Here is a 21410-nt window from a genome sequence, read left to right on the forward strand (position 1 = left end):
TCTCACCCTGCACCTGGACCTTCAAATGAACCAGCAGCAACAACATCCACTTCCCTGTCCCAGTGCAGCGTCCAAATGTCCATACCACAGTCATTTGAACACAAGTGAAAATATCCACCCACCCACCGGCCATAGCATTTAATTGCCAACTTTCAAAATTACTGGCCCTTGAAATGTTGCCATATAGGCTTGTGGACACTGAGGCCTTCCGCAGCCTGATGTCGGTCACGGTCCCTCGGAACGCAATCCCCAGCCGCCACTATTTTTCACGGTGTGCTGTGCCCGCCTTACACCAGCATGTGTCCCGTAACATCACCCGTGCTCTGACCAACACAGTTACTGGGAAGGTCCACTTAACCACGGACACATGGACAAGTGCTGGTGGCCAGGGACGCTACATTTCCCTGACCGCACACTGGGTGAATGTGGTGGAGGCCGGGAGTGAGTCGTACCCTGAGATGGCACAGGTACTACCCACGCCCAGGATTGTGGGCCCTACGTCCATCAGGGTCTCCGTAAGCAGCTGTTACTGGCTCCAACCCCCACTTCTCCTCCTCTTCTGCCTCATCCTCCTCCACTTCCACCTCCAACAGCCATCAGTCGTTAGCTGGAAGCAGTGTAGTACTGCTGTGGGTAAGCGTACAATAAGGCCATCACTACAATGTTTTATGGGGTTCGCTCACCTGTTGGCCCTCACCTCCAGGGTTTCATACGGTCTGCTCAGCTGTAGGCCCTCACCTCCAATGTTTCATACGGTCTTCTCACCTGTATCATTAAAGTGAATGGGTCCACGATCCGTTGCGGCTGCCCCACGGTCGGTGTTCGTGCATTGCGGCCCGCAATTTGCGTGTCGCAGCACGGCCACGGGGCGCACACGTTTGTGTGCAAGAAGCCTAATACAGTCATCACTAATAAAAATGATCACTTACCTAAATAGTTGATACGAAGAGCAGATGGTTCATGCAATCCAATAGAACGTTTTCTTACATCCCACAGTAGGTTATCACAACAACGGGACATTGTCCAAGAACTTCTACACGAGAATTCTGCCAAATAAAAATAAAGAAAGAAAATTACAACATATACTATGCCCTTATTAAAGTGTTTTTTCCACGACTAACATATCAATGATCTATTCTATGGATTTCATGCTCTTGAGATATAGGCTAAATTCAAAGGTAAAATCCGTGGCAGAAAAATCACTAGCAGATTACTAGCTGAAAACATTGTTTTTGGCAGATTTCTAATTTGGTGGCAGATGTAGAGTAGTACTACATTCGTTTTAGAAGAGTATTTGGTTGAGAATTTAGAAGATTAGAAGATGTTTTGGAAGAGGTTTTGCCAGACGCTTTTTTTTTATCCAGCGCTTGGTTGGGTTAGAATTCAGAAGCGTTTTTTGTGGTGGAAACCCCATTGACTTCAATACAAAAATCTCTATCAATCAGGTTCTAAGAAGTAACACGCCAATTCAGCAGCAGAAAAGCTTCATTGAAGTCAATGAAAAGCTATTGATGGCTGATTTGCCGGTGTAAAACAGCCGTTTTCCGTGATAAAATCTGTGGTGGATTTAATTTGTGTGAACATAGCCTTAGGCAGCATGAAACAGATGATAGGTTCCCTTTAATAATGTTAAAATACAGAACAATGCAAGCTAGAGAAACGCTTGATTCCCATTCAATCGGATACAAAAGAAAAAAAGAAAGACAAGTTTTTACGCGATAAAGCAGATTATGAACAAAATAAAATCTTCTCTTGGGGCACACAGAAACGCATACAAAAACGCAAATACAAAATAAACCGGCGATCCAAAGACTACTGGACCACAGATTCGGATTCAAGTGCTTCAGAGGATCAAGCCACAAAAATACCGCAGAATGCAGATCATGAATCCCCAAACGGACAATCGCGACCGCTTACCACGGTAGAAAACACACCAGAAGAGGAAGATCAAAGAGAAAGAAAAAGAGGGGGTGCATACAGGGGGGGGGGGCTTCAAGAGGAAACAAGTGGGGTGGAGGAATTAACCTTAGATGTGGGTCCCGTACAGGACTTACCTATTGGTTATAATGTTGTCAATTTAACCAATGTAACCCTTGATGCCGATTGCCTATCTTTTTTGTCAAAAGGTTTGAATTTCAGTTTGGTAAATGATTTTGACCCAGCCAATTTTGAGGTTGATTTATTTAGATCTATTAGAAAATTGAATTTATTCAGATGGTTTTGTGAAAAAAAATGTATCCACACCAGAGGTTAAAGAGCTAGAATCCCCCATCATTGGCCCTTTAGGTTTTCAGGTGGGGCCACAATTAGATCATACAGACAAACAGGTGGTAGACACACTCTTAGAATTGCAGGGTTGCAGTCTAGATTATACCCCTGTAGAAATACCCTATCCTGAGACCTTTAAGGGAGCTATAGGCTCGACTTTCACTCCGCCCTTGCCGGCCGGCAGTACTCTGGACCTGTTCCAGAGACAGGTTATTCAGGATATTAAAATTATTTACTATCCTAAAAATAAAAGCAATCTAAATAGCGGTGAACACCGCGCGATGAATTGGCTTATTAATAACAAAGAATTAATAACCAAACCGGCCGACAAGGGTGGAAAGATCGTCATCATGTATAAATCCCTATATGTAGAAGAAGCCTATAGGCAACTCAATGATCAAAATACATATGTCCGACTGAAAACGAATCCCACTTTTAAATACCAACAACAGTTAAGATCCTTGTTGTGGAAGTATGTATCACAGGGAGCCCTCACCAATAAAATTGCCGAAAAACTATATCCTCAATTCCCAATCAAACCTGTCTGGTATCATCTACCTAAAATTCATAAGTCACTGGTAAAACCCCCCGGGCGCCCAATCGTAGCAGGGATTGGCTCGGTCACCGAGCCATTATCCCAATATCTCGATTGGTTATTGCGCCCTTTGTTGGAAGGGATACCCTCGTTTTTGAGGGATACCAGTGACTTTTTGACAGCAATAAAAGAGATAGAATGGCATGAGGAATTCCTTTTAGCATCTATTGATGTTGAAAGTTTGTACACCAGAATTCCTCAGAAAGTGATTGGAGAACAATTGAGGTATATGGGCAAAAGTGATATTCTTGTGGATTTTATCACAGACTCCCTTTCCTTCATACTTACACACAACGCTTTCTTATTTAATGATCTGTGGTATCATCAACAGTCTGGTACAGCAATGGGGACCCCCATTGCATGTACCTTTGCAAATTTATTTTTAGCACATTTCGAATCTAAATTTGTGTTTTCAGTCAAAAATCCCTTTGCCAGATATATCAAGGCATTTTTTAGATATATCGATGACGTGTTCATCGTTTGGGCAGGCAATGAGGAAAGCTTTGCAGCTTTTGTGGATTACCTAAACGGCGAAAACGATATGAATATGCTGTTTACCAGCAAAATCAATTCCTCAGAATTGGAGTTTTTGGATGTCTTGGTGAAGGTAGTAGAGGGTTCCCTGGAAACCACTATATTCAGGAAACCCACCTCCACCAATGCATTATTGCACTTCAACAGTTTCCACCCCCCACATGTGACTTCTGCCCTCCCCTACAGTCAATTTTCCCGTTTAAATAGGATCATATCTAGCGATATTGAGTTTTTAAAACAATCTAAAATAATGAAAACAAGGTTTCTAGAAAGGGGCTACTCAGAATCCAGCATTGATCAAGCCTTCCGTAAATCGGCAGATAAAAGATCTGCAGGTGACTTTGATCCGAAGTCTATCCGCAGGCGCAGAAATATAGAGCCACAAGCAGCAAAAAATCCCGTCCCCGACACGGTTCCTAGTAGATCAGTGTTCACATTTGATTTTTCACCCATGGCGCAGCAAATAAAAAATGCCATATTAAAAAACTGGCACATTTTACAAAGGGATCCCACCCTTCAAGAAAAAGTGGCTAGTAGAACTGTGGTGGGCTTCAGACGAAGCAGAACCATAGGGAGCATGATCACACAGAGCCAGTTTAGAGGTAATGTGAACAAAAATTGGCTTGAACGCTGCGTCCCTGAGGGCAATTTCAGGTGTGGACACTGCTCCATGTGTGAACAGAAGCGGAGAGGTGCACATTTAAAAATCGGAGCCATAAAACACAGAGTGAGGGACTTTATTAATTGTAAGTCCACCTTTGTAGTTTATGCTCTTTTCTGCCCCTGCGGCCAATTTTATATTGGAAAAACTTTCAGACCCCTTTTCGTTCGTTTCAGAGAGCACAAGTATAGCCTTAAAAACAGAAATTGGAGCCACTAGATTAATCCAACATATGAAAGAATCGCACCAAAACCGCAAGGACCTCCTACAGATTGCAGGTCTAGAAATAGTGAAATTACCGCCTCGCGGCGGAGACAGAAAAAAGCTTCTTCTAAAGAGAGAAGCATTATGGATCATCAAGACAGAAGCGATGGGACCATCAGGTTTTAATGATAGGAATGATTTATTTGTTTTTGTTTGACACACTGTGATTTTTTTGGTGTAATAGAATATTGAATGAGTTAACACTGTGTTCCTCTATGTGATGCGGTGGGGGGAGTGGTCTGACCTGACCTTTATAGGTCAGTCACTCACCTCCACAGCATGAAAGGCATGATGAAGTGCTCTTAGCGTGAAACAGCTGTAGCCGTACCTCCATTTGATCCATGTGCACAGACCTGCCTGTACCCTATTTTATAGAAGCCTAATAAACTGGATGTTTTATCTTGGAATTGGTGAGTGCCGCTGTCTCCTTGATATTTTTTATCAACCGCAGCGGCCTCCGGTACTTCGCTAGCCTCCCCTTTCTAAGACAGGCTTGCTTTTTTTCCTTGGGTAATCTCAGGGAATACCCCTAAATTTAGTAGTCCAAATGTCAAACGGGGTATTCTTCTGAAGAGGCCTACAGGATTCTGACCCAGTCGGATGAGGAATGGGAACCCTCATCTGACGAATCTAGCGGGTCAGAATATGAACCTGTAGAGAGCAGTGGCAGTCTGACCCAAAGTTCGGACGAGGAGGCTGAGGTCCCTGATAGCACCAGGCGTACCCGGCCCCGTGTCGCTAGACCACAGGTTGTGCAGGATCCGTTTCAAGAGCAGCAGAGTGGGGCTGGCGCTGTCGGATTACATGGTGAGGCATACACCAGCAGCGCAGCCCATCCTGGACCTAGTACCAGCACTGTCGTACATCCTGGTGAAGTGCCGAGCACCAGAAGTGCAGTTGAAGCTGGTACGGTGGCACGTGCAGTAGTTACCCCGTCGCAGCCACCGCGCAGACAGGCCCGTAAAGCCCCTAGAGTCCCTGAGGTGCTGGCAAACCCTGATTGGCAGTCACCAACTTCAGCCGCACCTGTAGTTCCCCCTTTCACCGCCCAGTCTGGAGTTCGGGTTGAGACAGCTCAGATCGGTTCGCCCTGGGATTTTTTGAGCTGTTCTTGACTGCGGAGCTCTTGGACTTAGTCGTGGCAGAAACAAATCGGTATGCCACTCAATTTATATCCGCCAACCCGGGAAGCTCTTATGCCCAGTCTTTCCGGTGGAAACCAGTCCAAGTTTCCGAATTTAAAAATTTTCTGGGCCTTCTCCTCAACATGGGTCTAACCAAAAAGCATGAATTGCGGTCATATTGGTCCACGAACCCGATTCATCACATGCCCATGTTCTCTGCTGCTATGTCCAGGACACGTTTTGAGACCATCCTGCGTTTCCTGAACTTTAGCGACAACACCACCTCCCGTCCCAGATACCACCCAGCTTTTGACCGGCTCCACAAAATTCGGCCCCTCATAGACCACTTCAACCAGAAATTTGCAGATTTGTATACCCCTGAGCAAAACATCTGCGTAGACGAGTCCCTAATACATTTTACCGGGCGCCTTGGCTTCAAACAATACATCCCAAGCAAGCGTGCCCGGTATGGGGTCAAATTGTATAAGCTCTGTGAAAGGGCCACAGGTTATACCCACAAATTTCGGATCTATGAGGGAAAAGATCAGACCCTGGAGCCGGTCGGTTGCCCTGACTACCTGGGGAGCAGTGGGAAGACAGTCTGGGACTTGGCAAGGGGTACCATCTTTATGTGGACAATTTTTACACAAGTGTGCCCCTCTTCATGCATTTGTTCCTTGAACAGATTGGCTGCTGTGGCACCGCGCGACCTAGTCGCGTGGGCTTCCCCCAACGGCTCGTTACCACCCGTCTTGCAAGGGGGGAGAGGGCTGCCTTGTGTAACGAAGAACTGCTCGCGGTGAAATGGAGAGACAAGCGTGACGTTTACATGCTCTCCTCCATTTACGCAGACACGACAATACAAATTGAAAGGGCAACCCGTGTCATTGAAAAGCCCCTCTCAGTCCACGACTATAACGCGCTTATGGGAGGGGTGGACTTCAATGACCAGATGTTGGCTCCCTATTTAGTTTACAGACGCACCAGACGCTGCTATAAGAAGGTGTCTGTATATTTAATTCAATTGGCTGCATATAATAGTTTTGTTCTCTACAGTAAGGCTGGGAGAACGGGATCCTTCCTCAAATTTCAGGAAGAGATCATCGAGAACCTCCTGTATCCAGGAGGTTCCGTGGCCCCAACCACCAGTGTAGTGAGCCGTCTACACGAGCGACATTTCCCCAGTGTCGTTCCTGGTACCTCAAACCGACCGCCACCCCGAAAAAAATGTCGTGTCTGTAGCAGGAGTGGAATAAGGCGTGACACCCGCTATTTCTGTCCTGACTGTCCTGACCACCCTGCCCTATGCTTTGGAGAGTGTTTCCGGAAGTACCACACACAGGTACACTTAGCATAGGGATTGCATCTCACAGGACAGGCACACAGGGCTATTAGGGCCCTTTTACTCACAGCTGCTGCAAACCTCTCCTTTCACCTGGGATAAAGTGCATAATGTACTTTGCCACATCTTTGGGCGATTTGCGCTTTGCACATTGTCCCATGGGGAAGGAGAGGTTTGTCCTATAAATGTAAAAAAAATAAAAAATCACCGGTAAGTAAAAAAGTTAACGTTCAGTTCAAAAAGTTAAAGTTTATATGTTATGTTCAAAAGTTATTATAAAGTTAATAAATTTATTGCGTTGCGGCCTGGTTTTTTCTTTTCTTTTTTGTTTTGTTTTTTTTACCTTCCAGGTGGACCAACCGATCGACTAGCTGCAGCACTGATGTGCATTCTGACAGAAGCATTGCGCTGCTGTCAGATTACACAAAAGTCAGTGTATGCGGCGCTGCAAGACGAGATTTCTCCTCTGCAGTAAAAGATACGTTTGCCGAGGCATATGAGCTGAGGAGGTGGCGGTGTATATACTTTGGCAAACACTTTGTATATATAAAAAAAAAATCCCGGCAATGATTTATTCATTCACATCGATTGATTTGAATGGAGAAATCTGGTTTGCCAGGGCATACGAGCTAAGTGGGTATGGATGTTGGGCGGAGCTCCTATGTCCTGGCAGACGCCTTTCCCCTCCTTTTTTTTTTTTTTGGGCAGAGATTTTTTCATCCACATTGATCGATGCGAATGAAGAAATCTGTGCCGTTCATTTTTTCTTTCAGCCCAGAGGCTGAACGAAAAAAATAAAATATCATTACCCGTATGCTCAATATAAGGAGAATAGCAGAAACTCCTAATGCTGGCCATACATGTAATGATTGCGGAGACCCTCAAATGCCAGGGCAGTACAAACACCCCACAAATGACCCCATTTTGAAAGAAGACACCCCAAGGTATTCACTGAGGGGCATATTGAGTCCATGAAAGATTGAAATTTTTGTCCCAAGTTAGCGGAAAGGGAGACTTTGTGAGAAAAAAAACAAAAAAAAAAAAAAATCACTTTCCGCTAACTTGTGGCAAAAAAAAAAAAAATTCTATGAACTCGCCATGCCCCTCATTGAATAACTTGGGGTGTCTTCTTTCCAAAATGGGGTCACATGTGGGGTATTTATACTGCCCTGGCATTTTAGGGGCCCTAAAGAGTGAGAAGAAGTCTGGGATCCAAATGTCTAAAAATGCCCCCCTAAAAGGAATGTGGGCCCCTTTGCCCACCTAGGCTGCAAAAACGTGTCACATATGTGGTATCTCCGTACTCAGGAGAAGTTGGGCAATGTGTTTTGGGGTGTCCTTTTACATATACCCATGCTGGGTGAGATAAATATCTTGTTCAAATGCCAACTTTGTATAAAAAAAAAAATGGGAAAAGTTGTCTTTTGCCAAGATATTTCTCTCACCCAGCATGGGTATATGTAAAATGACACCCCAAAACACATTGCCCAACTTCTCCTGAGTACGGAGATACCAGATGTGTGACACTTTTTTGCAGCCTAGGTGGGCAAAGGGGCCCACATTCCAAAGAGCACCTTTCGGATTTCACCGGCCATTTTTTACAGATTTTGATTTCAAACTACTTACCACACATTAGGGCCCCTAAAATGCCAGGGCAGTATAAGTACCCCACAAGTGACCCCATTTTGGAAAGAAGACACCCCAAGGTATTCGCTGATGGGCATAGTGAGTTCATAGACGTTTTTATTTTTAATTCAATGCTGACAGGGCCAGCCGGAGGAGGAGAGCGATCGCCGCCTGCTCAATCAACAGGAGGAGGGGGCGTTTTTTTGCGGCGGCTACCAGCAAGTAGACGCCCTACTTGCTGGTAGTGAAGTGATTTGCATATTTTAAAAGATCGATTTTTAAGGAAACGAAGCCACAGACAAAAGGTAAGAGCCCTATATAGGGAATAGTTGTTAAATAAGGATTTTAACAAGCCCAAAAAAAAATAAAAAATAGTGTTTTGGGGGTGACAGAAGCCCTTTAAACAGTTTACCCACAACAGATGTTTAACTTACCGGCCTATAGTTTCCGGGCTCTGTTTTTGCACCCATTTTGAATATTGGCACCACATTTGCTGTGCGCCAATCCTGTAGAACACTCCCTGTCAGTATAGAGTCTGTAAATATCAGAAATAAGGGTCTGGCTATGACATTACTTAATTCTCTTAGGATATGGGGGTGTATGCCATCTGGTCCTGGCGAAGTCGCTGTTGTACTTCTTCCTGGGTCAGACAGGGCACTTTTAATGGGGAATTTACTTTTACATTCTGCATTTCATCTGAAGTTTATTTTCCTCAGTGAATACAGTGGAGAAAAAAAAATATTTAATAGCTTTGCTTTCTCCTAGTCGCTCTCTGCAACTCCCTCCTCATTGCACCTTCAGATTTATACATTTTACCATTTATATAATTGAAGAACATTTTAGGGTTAGCTTTGCTCACTTTGGCAATTAATCTCTCGGTCTAGTTTGGCGGTTTTTATTAGATTTTTTTAATATACTATTTTTTTCCTTATAGTTTGTCAGTGCTTCCTGGCTCCACTCCAGTTTTAGTAATTAAAGTGCTTTCTTTTTGTCATTTATTGAAGTGATTTGCATATTTTAATTTGCTTAATATGTATAGCTTGGAAGAAAGAAGAGACAGAGGGGATATGATAGAAACTTTTAAATACATAAAGGGAATTAACTCGGTAAAGGAGGAGAGCATATTTAAAAGAAGAAAAACTACCACAAGAGGACACAGTTTTAAATTAGAGGGGCAAAGGTTTAAAAGTAATATAAGGAAGTATTACTTTACTGAGAGAGTAGTGGATGCATGGAATAGCCTTCCTGCAGAAGTGGTAGCTGCAAATACAGTGAAGGAGTTTAAGCATGCATGGGATAGGCATAAGGCTATCCTTCATATAAGATAGGGCCAGGGACTATTCATAGGATTCAGATATATTGGGCAGACTAGATGGGCCAAATGGTTCTTATCTGCCGACACATTCTATGTTTCTATGTTATTGCTTTCTTTACAGTTCTATTTATCCACATTGGTTTCTTCTTGTTCCTTAACCCTTTATTCCTATAAAAAAGGTATGTACCTCTCACAATTAGATTTTAGGATGCTTTTAAAAATATCCCATTTTGTGGCTGTATTTTAATTTTTGAGGACTTTGTCCCAGTTAGTTACACATATGGCCTCTCTTAGTTGGCTAATGGCTAAATTGTGCTCTTTTTAAGTTTGGTATTTTTAATTCCTCCCTGTAGAAACACTCGTTAGAATGATAGTTGGAAGGTTATTACTTTATGATCACTATTTCCCAGGTGTCCCCCAACCTGCATATCTGTTGTTCTGTCAGGTCTATTGGTGAATACTAAGTCCAGTATGGCCGTCCCTCTAGTTGGGTTCTGAACCAGTTGGGAAAGGTAATGGTCTTTGGTTATTGCCAAGAACTTGTTTCCTTTATGAGATGTACAGCTTTCAGTTTCCCAGTCTATATCTGGGTAGTTGAAGTCCCCCATAATAACCACCTCATTATGATTTGCCGCCTCGTCTATCTCGTTTAGTAGTAGATTTTCTGTGGACTCTGGTATATTAGGTGGTTTATAATAAACTCCTATTAGTAATTAATTTTTGTTTTTGCCTCCATGTATTTCTACCCACAGTGACTCCACATGTTCATGTCCCTCACTTATATATTCCCGGAGTGTGGGCTTTAGACAGGACTTTACATAAAGGCAGACCCCTCCCCCTCTCCAGTTTTGACGATCCTTTCTAAATTGACTGTAACCTTGTACATTAACTGCCCAGTTATAGCCATCATCCAGCCATGTCTCAGTTATTCCCACTATGTCAGAGTCCTTCTCACACATCACTAATTCCAGTTCCCCAGTTTTATTAGTCAGGCTTCTAGCATTAGTATACATACAATTAAGAGGTTTATGTATAATTTTTACCCTACACCTTTTCTTCTGAACTGTTCTAGTCCCTCCTTCCATTCCTCCCCCATTCCAACTATCTTCCCCTCCTATAACGTAATTACCCTCCCCCCCCCAGTCCCTAGTTTAAACACTCCTCCAACCTTCTAGCCATCTTTCCCCCAACACAGCTGCCCCTTCCCCATTGAGGTGCAGCCCATCCCTACGATAGAGCCTGTAGCTGACAGAGAAGTCGGCCCAGTTCTCCAGGAACCCAAACCCCTCCTTCCTACACCAGTTCTTGAGCCACTTGTTAACCTCCCTAATTTTCCACTGCCTTTCTTGTGTGGTTCGTGGTACAGGCAGTATTTCTGAAAACACTACCTTTGAGGTCCTTGCCCTAAGCTTTTGACCTAAATCTCTAAAATCATTTTTAAGGACTCTCCACCTTCCTCTAACTTTGTCATTGGTTAAGATATTGACCATGACCGCTGGATCTTCTCCAGCCCCTCCCAGTAATCTGTCAATCCGATCTGCGATGTGTCGAATTCTAGCGCCACTTAAGAATCAAATGCTGGCAAAGGCCCCTGGTGCTGTCCCTATAGATAAGGCCACAGACCAGTCGGGCCAGGAATTTATCATGGCCCTTAAACCCTAGGTGAAAGAGCAACAGAACAATCAGACTGATACCTTTATGACGCAAACACAAGACGCTAAGCAGACTGTAGCTGACTACACTAACAGCTCTGGCTTGAATATGGGTATGAGACAGGAGACAGTAAGGACATGAGACTAATAAAACATACATTCATGTCTGGATTAAAAGCACAGATACAGGATGCTGTAAAAAAGGCTCGCCCTGATTGGCGGACCTGCCGGTTCCCTGACATAGGGGCCATAGCAAAGGGAGCGGAGATAGACTTACAAATTAAAAATAAGCCAATAATGGCTAATCGACCCTTCAAACCAAAGGACAAGCTCCAGAAAAAGGTACCAGGTGGAGCCCAGTCCCCACGTAACTGGGACCAGGTAACTTGTTGGAATTGTGGAAAAAAAGGGGCATTTTTCAGTCAAATGTCCCCGGAGAGGTCAGGCTACTGCCCAGACCTCTCAATGAAGTGACGGCAATCCTGCGAGTTTCCTCAATGTTAACTACCCCCTTGACACATCCCCAGGTCCACAACTAATCACATCCACATGTGAGGACACGGGGAATTCAATTTACTTTTTGATAGACACAGGAGCAGCCCATACCCTAATACAAGAAAAATATGTGCCTGAGGAGCTTATCTCCTCAGATTACATTTATTGTCAAGGGGTTGAGGGAACGTCTGTTAAACTCCCACTAACAAAGCCTGTTAAACTTAACATTCATGATGCCTTATCTATTGTCACATGAGTGGGTAAGCTTAGATAGTCCATACAATTTACTGGGGACTGATGTGCTTAATGCCATGAAAGCATCTGTGGATTTCTCTTCAGGAAAACCCCAAATCACAACCCCTGTGCCTGAAGAGACTGTGTGTACACTTATGTCCTTAACCACCTCAGCCCCCTTAGCTTAAACACCTTTAATGACCAGGCCACTTTTTACACTTCTGCACTACACTACTTTGACCGTTTATTGCTCGGTCATGCAACTTACCACCCAAATGAATTTTACCTCTTTTTCTTCTCACTAAGAGCTTTCATTTGGTGGTATTTCATTGCTGCTGACATTTTTACTTTTTTTGTTAGTAATCGAAATGTAACGATTTTTTGGCAAAAAAAATGACATTTTTCACTTTCAGTTGTAAAATTTTGCAAAAATAACAACATCCACATATAAATTTTTCTATAAATTTATTGTTCTACATGTCTTTGATAAAAAAAAATTTTGGGTAAAAAAAAAAAAAAAATGGTTTGGGTAAAAGTTATAGCGTTTACAAACTATGGTACAAAAATGTGAATTTCCGCTTTTTGAAGCAGCTCTGACTTTCTGAGCACCTGTCATGTTTCCTGAGGTTCTACAATGCCCAGACAGTACAAACACCCCACAAATGACCCCATTTCGGAAAGTAGACACCCTAAGGTATTCGCTGATGGGCATAGTGAGTTCATAGAACTTTAAATTTTTTGTCACAAGTTAGCGGAAAATGATGATTTTATTTTTTTTCTTACAAAGTCTCATATTCCACTAACTTGTGACAAAAAATAAAAACTTCTATGAACTCACTATGCCCATCAGCGAATACCTTGGGGTGTCTACCCCACAAGTGACCCCATTTTGGAAAGAAGTTATACTGCCCTGGCATTCTAGGGGCCCTAATGTGTGGTAAGTAGTTTGAAATCAAAATCTGTAAAAAATGGCCGGTGAAATCCGAAAGGTGCTCTTTGGAATGTGGGCCCCTTTGCCCACCTAGGCTGCAAAAAAGTGTCACACATCTGGTATCTCCGTACTCAGGAGAAGTTGGGGAATGTGTTTTGGGGTGTCATTTTACATATACCCATGCTGGGTGAGATAAATATCTCGGTCAAATGCCAACTTTGTATAAAAAATGCGAAAAGTTGTCTTTTGCCAAGATATTTCTCTCACCCAGCATGGGTATATGTAAAAAGACACCCCAAAACACATTGCCCAACTTCTCCTGAGTACGGTGATACCAGATGTGTGACACTTTTTTGCAGCCTAGGTGGGCAAAGGGGCCCACATTCCAAAGAGTACCTTTCGGATTTCACCGGCCATTTTTTACAGATTTTGATTTCAAACCACTTCTCACGCATTCGGGCCCCTAAAATGCCAGGGCAGCATAACTACCCTACAAGTGACCCCATTTTGGAAAGAAGACACCCCAAGGTATTTCGTGATGGGCATAGTGAGTTCATGGAAGTTTTTATTTTTTGTCACAAGTTAGTGGAATATGAGACTTTGTAAGAAGAAAAAAAATATAAAAAATCATCATGTGACAAAAAATAAAAAAATTCTAGGAACTCGCCATGCCCCTCACAGAATACCTTGGGGTGTCTTCTTTCCAAAAATGGGGTCACTTGTGGGGTAGTTATACTGCCCTGGCATTCTAGGGGCCCTAATGCGTGGTAAGTAGGTAAATGACCTGTGAAATCCTAAAGGTGCTTTTTGGAATGTGGGCCCCTTTGCCCACCTAGGCTGCAAAAAAGTGTCACACATGTGGTATCGCCGTATTCAGGAGAAGTTGGGCAATGTGTTTTAGGGTGTCTTTTTACATATACTCATGCTGGGTGAGAGAAATATCTCGGCAAATGACAACTTTTCCAATTTTTTATACAAAAGTTGGCATTTGACCAAATTATTTATCTCACCCAGCATGGGTATATGTAAAAAGACACCCCAAAACACATTGCCCAACTTCTCCTGAGTACGGCGATACCAGATGTGTGACACTTTTTTGCAGCCTAGATGCGCAAAGGGGCCCACATTCCTTTTAGGAGGGCATTTTTAGACATTTGGATCCCAGACTTCTTCTCACGCTTTAGGGCCCCTAAAATGCCAGGGCAGTATAAATACCCCACATGTGACCCCATTTTGGAAAGAAGACACCCCAAGGTATTCAATGGAGGGGCATGGCGAGTTCATAGAATTTTTTTTTTTTTGGCACAAGTTACCGGAAATTGATTTTTTATATTTTTTTCTCACAAGGTCTCCCTTTCCGCTAACTTGGGACAAAAAATTCAATCTTTCATGGACTCAATATGCCCCTCACGGAATACCTTGGGGTGTCTTCTTTACGAAATGGGGTCACATGTGGGGTATTTATACTGCCCTGGCATTCTAGGGGCCCTAAAGCGTGAGAAGAAGTCTGGAATATAAATGTCTAAAAATTTTTACGCATTTGGATTCCGTGAGGGGTATGGTGAGTTCATGTGAGATTTTATTTTTTGACACAAGTTAGTGGAATATGAGATTTTGTAAGAAAAAAAATAATAATTTCCGCTAACTTCGGCCAAAAAAATGTCTGAATGGAGCCTTACAGGGGGGTGATCAATGACAGGGGGGTGACCAGGGAGTCTATATGGGGTGATCACCCCCCTATAAGGCTCCATTCAGATGTCCGTATGTGTTTTGCGGATCCGATCCATGTATCCGTGGATCCGTAAAAAACATACGGACATCTGAATGCAGCCTTACAGGGGGGTGATCAATGACAGGGGGGTGATCAATGACAGGGGGGTGACCAGGGAGTCTATATGGGGTGATCACCCCCCTGTCATTGATCACCCCCCTATAAGGCTCCATTCAGATGTCCGTATGCGTTTTGCGGATTCGATCCATGTATCCGTGGATCCGTAAAAAAACATACGGACATCTGAATGCAGCCTTAAAGGGGGGTGATCAATGACAGGGGGGTGATAATTGACAGATTCCCTGATCACCTCCCTGTAAGGCTGCATTCAGACGTCCGTATGTTTTTTACGGATCCACGGATACATGGATCGGATCCGCAAAACACATACGGACATCTGAATGCAGCCTTACAGGGGGGTGATCAATGACAGGGGGGTGATCAATGACAGGGGGGTGATCAGGGAGTCTATATGGGGTGATCACCCCCGTGTCATTGATCACCCCCCTATAAGGCTCCATTCAGATGTCCGTATGTGTTTTGCGGATCCGATCCATGTATCCGTGGATCCGTAAAAAACATACGGACGTCTGAATGGAGCCTTACAGGGGAGTGATCAATGACAGGGGGGTGATCAATGACAGGGGGGTGATCAGGGAGTCTATATGGGGTGATCACCCCCGTCATTGATCACCCCCCTGTAAGGCTCCATTCAGATGTCCGTATGTGTTTTGCGGATCCGATCCATGTATCAGTGGATCCGTAAAAATCATACGGACGTCTGAATGGAGCCTTACAAGGGGGTGATCAATGACAGGGGGTTCATCAATGACAGGGGGGTGATCAGGGAGTCTATATGGGGTGATCAGGGGTCAATAAGGTGTTAATAAGTGACAGGGGGGGGTGTAGTGTAGTGGTGTTTGGTATCAAAACAGCGTCTAATATACCTGTTAGGGGGTTAAAAAAAAATCTCATCTCTAGTCTGCCAGCGAACGATCGCCGCTGGCAGGCTGGAGATCCACTCGCTTACCTTCCGATCCTGTGAACGCGCGCGCCTGTGTGCGCGCGTTAACAGGAAATCTCGCGTCTCGCGAGAGGACGCGTATATGCGTCCAGGAGGAATCAATCAACCACCTCCAGGACCCGTCGCTGCGTTCGGCGGTCCTGAGGTGGTTAATGACGCTCAGTGCCTCCTCTACCTCCAAATTTACACCCCCAGACTGGCTGTTTGAAGTCCCATCACATTTGTGGGCGACTTCCAAGACAGACGTGGGTAGACTACCAGTAACTCCGGTAGTCGTACAGCTGAAACCTGGCAATGAGCCGCCATGTGTACATGAGTACCCACTAAATTCTTCACAGGAAGATGCTATTGCAAATTATCTAAAAGATCTGTTGGGGAAAGTGTTAATAATCCCTATAAAAAGCTCCTTCAGTACGCCCCTATTTCCTGTGAAGAAGAAACAGACCGTGAAGGGTCAGCCTCCAGTCTATCGTATAGTACATGATTTAAGGGCAGTAAATGCTGTAACTGTCAAATACACCACAAGTGCCCAATACACACACACTGTTAAACCAAGTGCCTATAGATGCCACATCTTTTAATGTCATTGATCTTGCAAATGCTTTCTTCTCTGTCCCTTTAAATGAAGAATGCTGGCCCTATTTTGCTTTCACTTTCCGTCACAAGCAGTATGCATGGGTCGTTTTACTACAAGGGGTTGACAATTCTCCTGATATTTTCTCTACTGCTCTACATTCTGTGTTGCAGTCCTGGCAGCCGGCCTATCCGGACACTGTTCTTTTGCAATATATTGATGATCTGTTACTTTGTTGCCACAGTCCTGAACAGTGTAAAGAGGAAACTTTATCTTTACTTATTTTTCCTTGCTGAAAATGGTTGCAAAGCCTCCAAAGAGAAGTTGCAAGTTGCAACTTTGTGAATCTACTGTGACTTTCCTAGGTCACTGTATTTCTCCAGGTACTAAACACCTTACATCTGAAAGGATTACCGCTATACAGCAGCACTCCCTGCCAAGAACTGCAAGGGCTTTGCGTGCCTTTATTGGCCTTGTCAGTTACTGTCGCCCCTGGATTAGAGATTGCTCTCAGATGATGCAACCACTATATGACTGCCTCAAAGTAGAGACTTTTCAACTAACACCAGAAGCTGTGAGTGCATTTCATGCATTAGAACTAACTCTTACCACAACACCAGCATTGGGCATCCCCAATTACTAATAAAATTTCACATTGTATTGTCATGAGCAAGGGGGATTTGCCTCAGGTGTACTGACACAAAAACACGGGGACCGTATGCGGCACACAGCATACTATTCTACAAGGGTAGATAGTATTGCCACAGCACTACCCACTTGTTTCAGAGCTGCAGGCTCTGAATTAGTGCTAAAAACAGAAGACTTGGTACTACAACACCCTCTCACATTACAAGTACCACATTCAGTTGCTGAACTACTACACACCAAGCTGAAACATTTGTCTCAAGCCAGAAACACTAAATATGAGATGACACTACTCAGTCTCCACATTACTTTACAGCGATGTAACATAGTAACATAGTACATAAGGCCGAAAAAAGACATTTGTCCATCCAGGTCGGCCTGTTATCCTGCAAGCTGATCCAAGGCAAAAAAAAAACCTGTGAGGTAGAAGCCAATTTTCCCCACTTTAGGGGAATAAAAAATTCCTTCCCGACTCCAATCAGGCAATCAGAATAACTCCCTGAATTAACGACCCCTCTCTAGTAGCTATAGCCTGTAATATTATTACACTCCAGAAATACATCCAGGCCCCTCTTATTGTACTCACCATCACCACCTCCTCAGGCAGAGAGTTCCATAGTCTCACTGCTCTTACCGTAAAGAATCCTTTTCTATGTTTGTGTACAAACCTTCTTTCCTCCAGACGCAGAGGATGTCCCCTCGTCACAGTTCTGGGGATAAATAGATGATGGGATAGATCTCTGTACTGACCCCTGATATATTTATACATATTAATTAGTTCTCCCCTCAGTCGTCTTTTTTCTAAAGTGAATAACCCTAATTTTGATAATCTTTCAGGGTACTGTAGTTGCCCCATTCCAGTTATTACTTTAGTTGCCCTCCTCTGGACCCTCTCCAGCTTAGTTTGCTTTTTTTTAAAATTCCTAGATCCTTTTCCATGTCAGTGTTACCGAGTGTTTTATCATTTAGTATGTACGAGTGACTTGCATCATTCCTTCCCATGTGCATGACCTTACATTTGTCAGTGTTAAACCTCATCTGCCACTTATCTGCCCAAGCCTCCAATCTATCCAGATCCCTCTGTAGTAGTATACTGTCCTCTTCAGTGTAAATTACTTTACACAGTTTAGTGTCATCTGCGAAAATTGATACTTTACTATGCAAGCCTTCTACAAGATCATTAATAAATATATTAGAGAATAGGGCCCAATACAGACCCCTGAGGTACCCCACTAGTGACAGTGACCCAATCTGAGTGTGTACCGTTAATAACCACCCTCTGTTTTCTATCATTGAGCCAGTTACTTACCCACATACAGATGTTTTCTCCCAGTCCGAGCATTCTCATTTTATATACTAACCTTTTATGTGGTACAGTGTCAAATGCTTTGGAGAAGTCCAGATATACGACATCCATTGATTCGGCGCTGTCAAGTCTAGAACTTACCTCCTCATAGAAACTGATTAAATTAGTTTGGCATGACCGATCCCTCACAAAGCCATGCTGATATGGCGTTATTTGCTTATTTCCGTTGAGATGCTCTAAGATAGCATCTCTCAGAAAACCTTCAAACAGTTTACCCAAAACAGATGTTAAACTTACCGACCTATAGTTTCCAGGCTCTGTTTTTGGACCCTTTTTTAATATTGGCACCACATTTGCCATGCGCCAATCCTGTGGGACATTCCCTGTCAGTATAGAGTCCGCAAATATCAGAAATAAGGGTCTGGCTATGACATTACCTAATTCCCTTAGGATACGGGGGTGTATGCCATCCGGTCCATGTACCGTAGTGTAGATGTACAGTTCTAAATCCAGCTACTTTGTTGCCACTGGATTTAGAAGAGGAGGGGGAAGTGGTAGTAGTAGAAATGTCTGATCCCATTGCAAATCATAACGGTCATAAATTGATGATTGCAGAAACAAAAGGGTTACCAAATGTTACTAAAAAAACACCATTAACTAACCCTGATGCTGAGTATTTTGTAGATGGCTCCAGATGGTGGAATGATGAACAAGGACACTTTGTCACCGGGTATGCTGTAATCCAAGATGGTAAGGTACTTATACAAAAAACACTCCCATCTTGTGCTTCTGCACAGGAGGCGGAATTGAAGTCACTCACTGATGTATGTACATTGGGTAAGGGACTGAGAATTAATTGTTACACAGATTCCAGGTATGCTTTCGGGGTAGCACATGGCTTTGGTGTTATTTGGAAAACTAGGGTATTTCTGACTTCCCCGGGCAAACCAGTTAAGAATTCAGAAGCAGTACAGAGCCTCAGAGGCCCTAGAGCTGCCCACAGAGGTAGCCATTGTTAAACAGGACCTTTCATTGGTCCAAACATTGTGAACTAAGTGTCATGATCTGTAGAACGGTGCCCAGGGATCTCACTGCACTTACTATTATCCCTTGGTGCCGCTCCGTTCTCCTGCTATGCCCTCCGGTATGTTCGGTCACTTGGTTATAGTAGGAGAAAAAAAAAACTCCCAGGCTGTGAGCTCTGCGCTGCGATTGGCCAGCGCTACAGCCTGGGAGAAGAAGACGCCCAGGAGAACAAGGGCAGTCTCCTCCTACTAAAACCAAGTCCCCTAAGTCTCCGCCTACTATAACCCAGTGACGAACATACCAGAGGGCATAGCAGGAGAACAGAGCGGCGCCCAGGGACAATAGTAAGTGCAGTGAGATCCCTAAGCGCCGCTCTATATATCATGATACTTAGTTCACAATGTTTGGACCGATGAAAGGTCATCTTTAAAGTACTAGTCCACGTGAAGAAAGATTATCTACAAGCCGTGGGAAACGCTCAAGCAGCCAAACAAGCAGGCGGTCTGCCACTCCTGATATAGTCTTTGCCAACTACGCCAGACTTATCACTCTTGCAAGAACTACAGGCTCAGATAACGCCTCAAGACAAAAAGGTATGGATGGAGGCAGGGGCCACAAAGGCAGGAGAGCTTTGGCAGGTAAATGGTAGAACATGTTTGCCTCGGAGATTGTATCCAATGATAACCAATTTTGCACATGGCCCTACTGATTTGTCAAAAGGAGCTATGAGCGCACTAGTATTAGAACATTGGTTTGCCCATGGAATTCAGACCCTCTTTGAAAAGTTTGTTCAGGGTTGTCTTACATGTGCCAGACATAATGCTGGGAGGTTCATAAAGACCCCCAAGAAACACACTCCCAAACCTGGATTACATACAGCTACCCCAAGTTGGGCACTTATGAGTATGTCCTTGTAGCCATTGATGTATTCTCAGGCTAAAAACACTGCTAAGAAAATATTGTCAGAAGTAGTATGCAGATATGGGATTCCAGAGGTGATAGAATCAGACAGAGGTACTTTTTTCACTGGGGAGATAATGGGACACATACTGAAGATCCTAGGGATCACACAAGCTCAGCATACTCTTAACAGTATGGAGATACTATAGTGGTGGTCCCAGATGGAATCACCCAGGTGGTACTGTTACTAAGTGGAAGTTCAGATGGAGGCGCCGTCCTTGGCAGGAAGGTGTCCGTCCCAGGCCTCCCATCACCAAAGTGTTTGTAGTGGTGACCAGAGGAGGACAGAGATGGACTTTCAGGGCGATTCCAGGCCTACTCCAAGTAGCTACACTTCCAGACCACACCATATTGGTCAAGGGATATGTCATGATTGACAGCACTGTCCAACCAAGGGACAGCAATGCCTAAGATGATGCTCACCTTCCTAATTCTACAACCGAGGACCACAGCTATGCAGAAACTTATAGGCTTACTGCTGATGCTCCTAGCGGTATATCTGACCTACCAGCTCCTAGAGATTCCAACACAGGAGCAGAAGAAGTACATCAAAGTGTATCCAGAACTATGGACAATGATGCATGGGACAACAATGCTGCACCTACATCCACTTAGATAGTGTGTGCTTGTGTGCCTTGCGTGGTTTTAATAAAATGTATGAATGCTTAGGAAAAATGACAACTGCTAGACAGACCGGAATCGATGCTTGCATTGCATGGTCTATGCAGCTTATCTGTATACTCTGTGATATACACTCACCTAAAGAATTATTAGGAACACCTGTTCTATTTCTCATTAATGCAATTATCTAGTCAACCAATCACATGGCAGTTGCTTCAATGCATTTAGGGGTGTGGTCCTGGTCAAGACAATCTCCTGAACTCCAAACTGAAGGTCAGAATGGGAAACAAAGGTGATTTAAGCAATTTTGAGCGAAGCATGGTTGTTGGTGCCAGACGGGCCGGTCTGAGTATTTCACAATCTGCTCAGTTACTGGGATTTTCACGCACAACCATTTCTAGGGTTTACAAAGAATGGTGTGAAAAGGGAAAAACATCCAGTA

The 21410-nt window shown here is 43.8% G+C and overlaps 1 protein-coding gene across 4 annotated transcripts in view; it reads right to left on the reverse strand.

Moving 5' to 3' along the window:
* The window catches only part of DCAF6 (DDB1 and CUL4 associated factor 6), a 1234054-nt gene that overhangs the window by 1200271 nt on the left and 12373 nt on the right, over positions 1 to 21410 (reverse strand). For all 4 annotated transcript variants that reach the window (XM_040424129.1, XM_040424128.1, XM_040424130.1 and 1 more), the window contains exon 2: positions 930 to 1046. In XM_040424129.1, the coding sequence (XP_040280063.1) occupies positions 930 to 1046 (117 nt within the window). The remainder of the gene's footprint in view (positions 1 to 929; positions 1047 to 21410) is intronic.

The sequence above is a fragment of the Bufo bufo genome, chromosome 3 (genome assembly GCF_905171765.1).
Source record: "Bufo bufo chromosome 3, aBufBuf1.1, whole genome shotgun sequence".
Taxonomy (NCBI): Eukaryota; Metazoa; Chordata; class Amphibia; order Anura; family Bufonidae; genus Bufo; species Bufo bufo.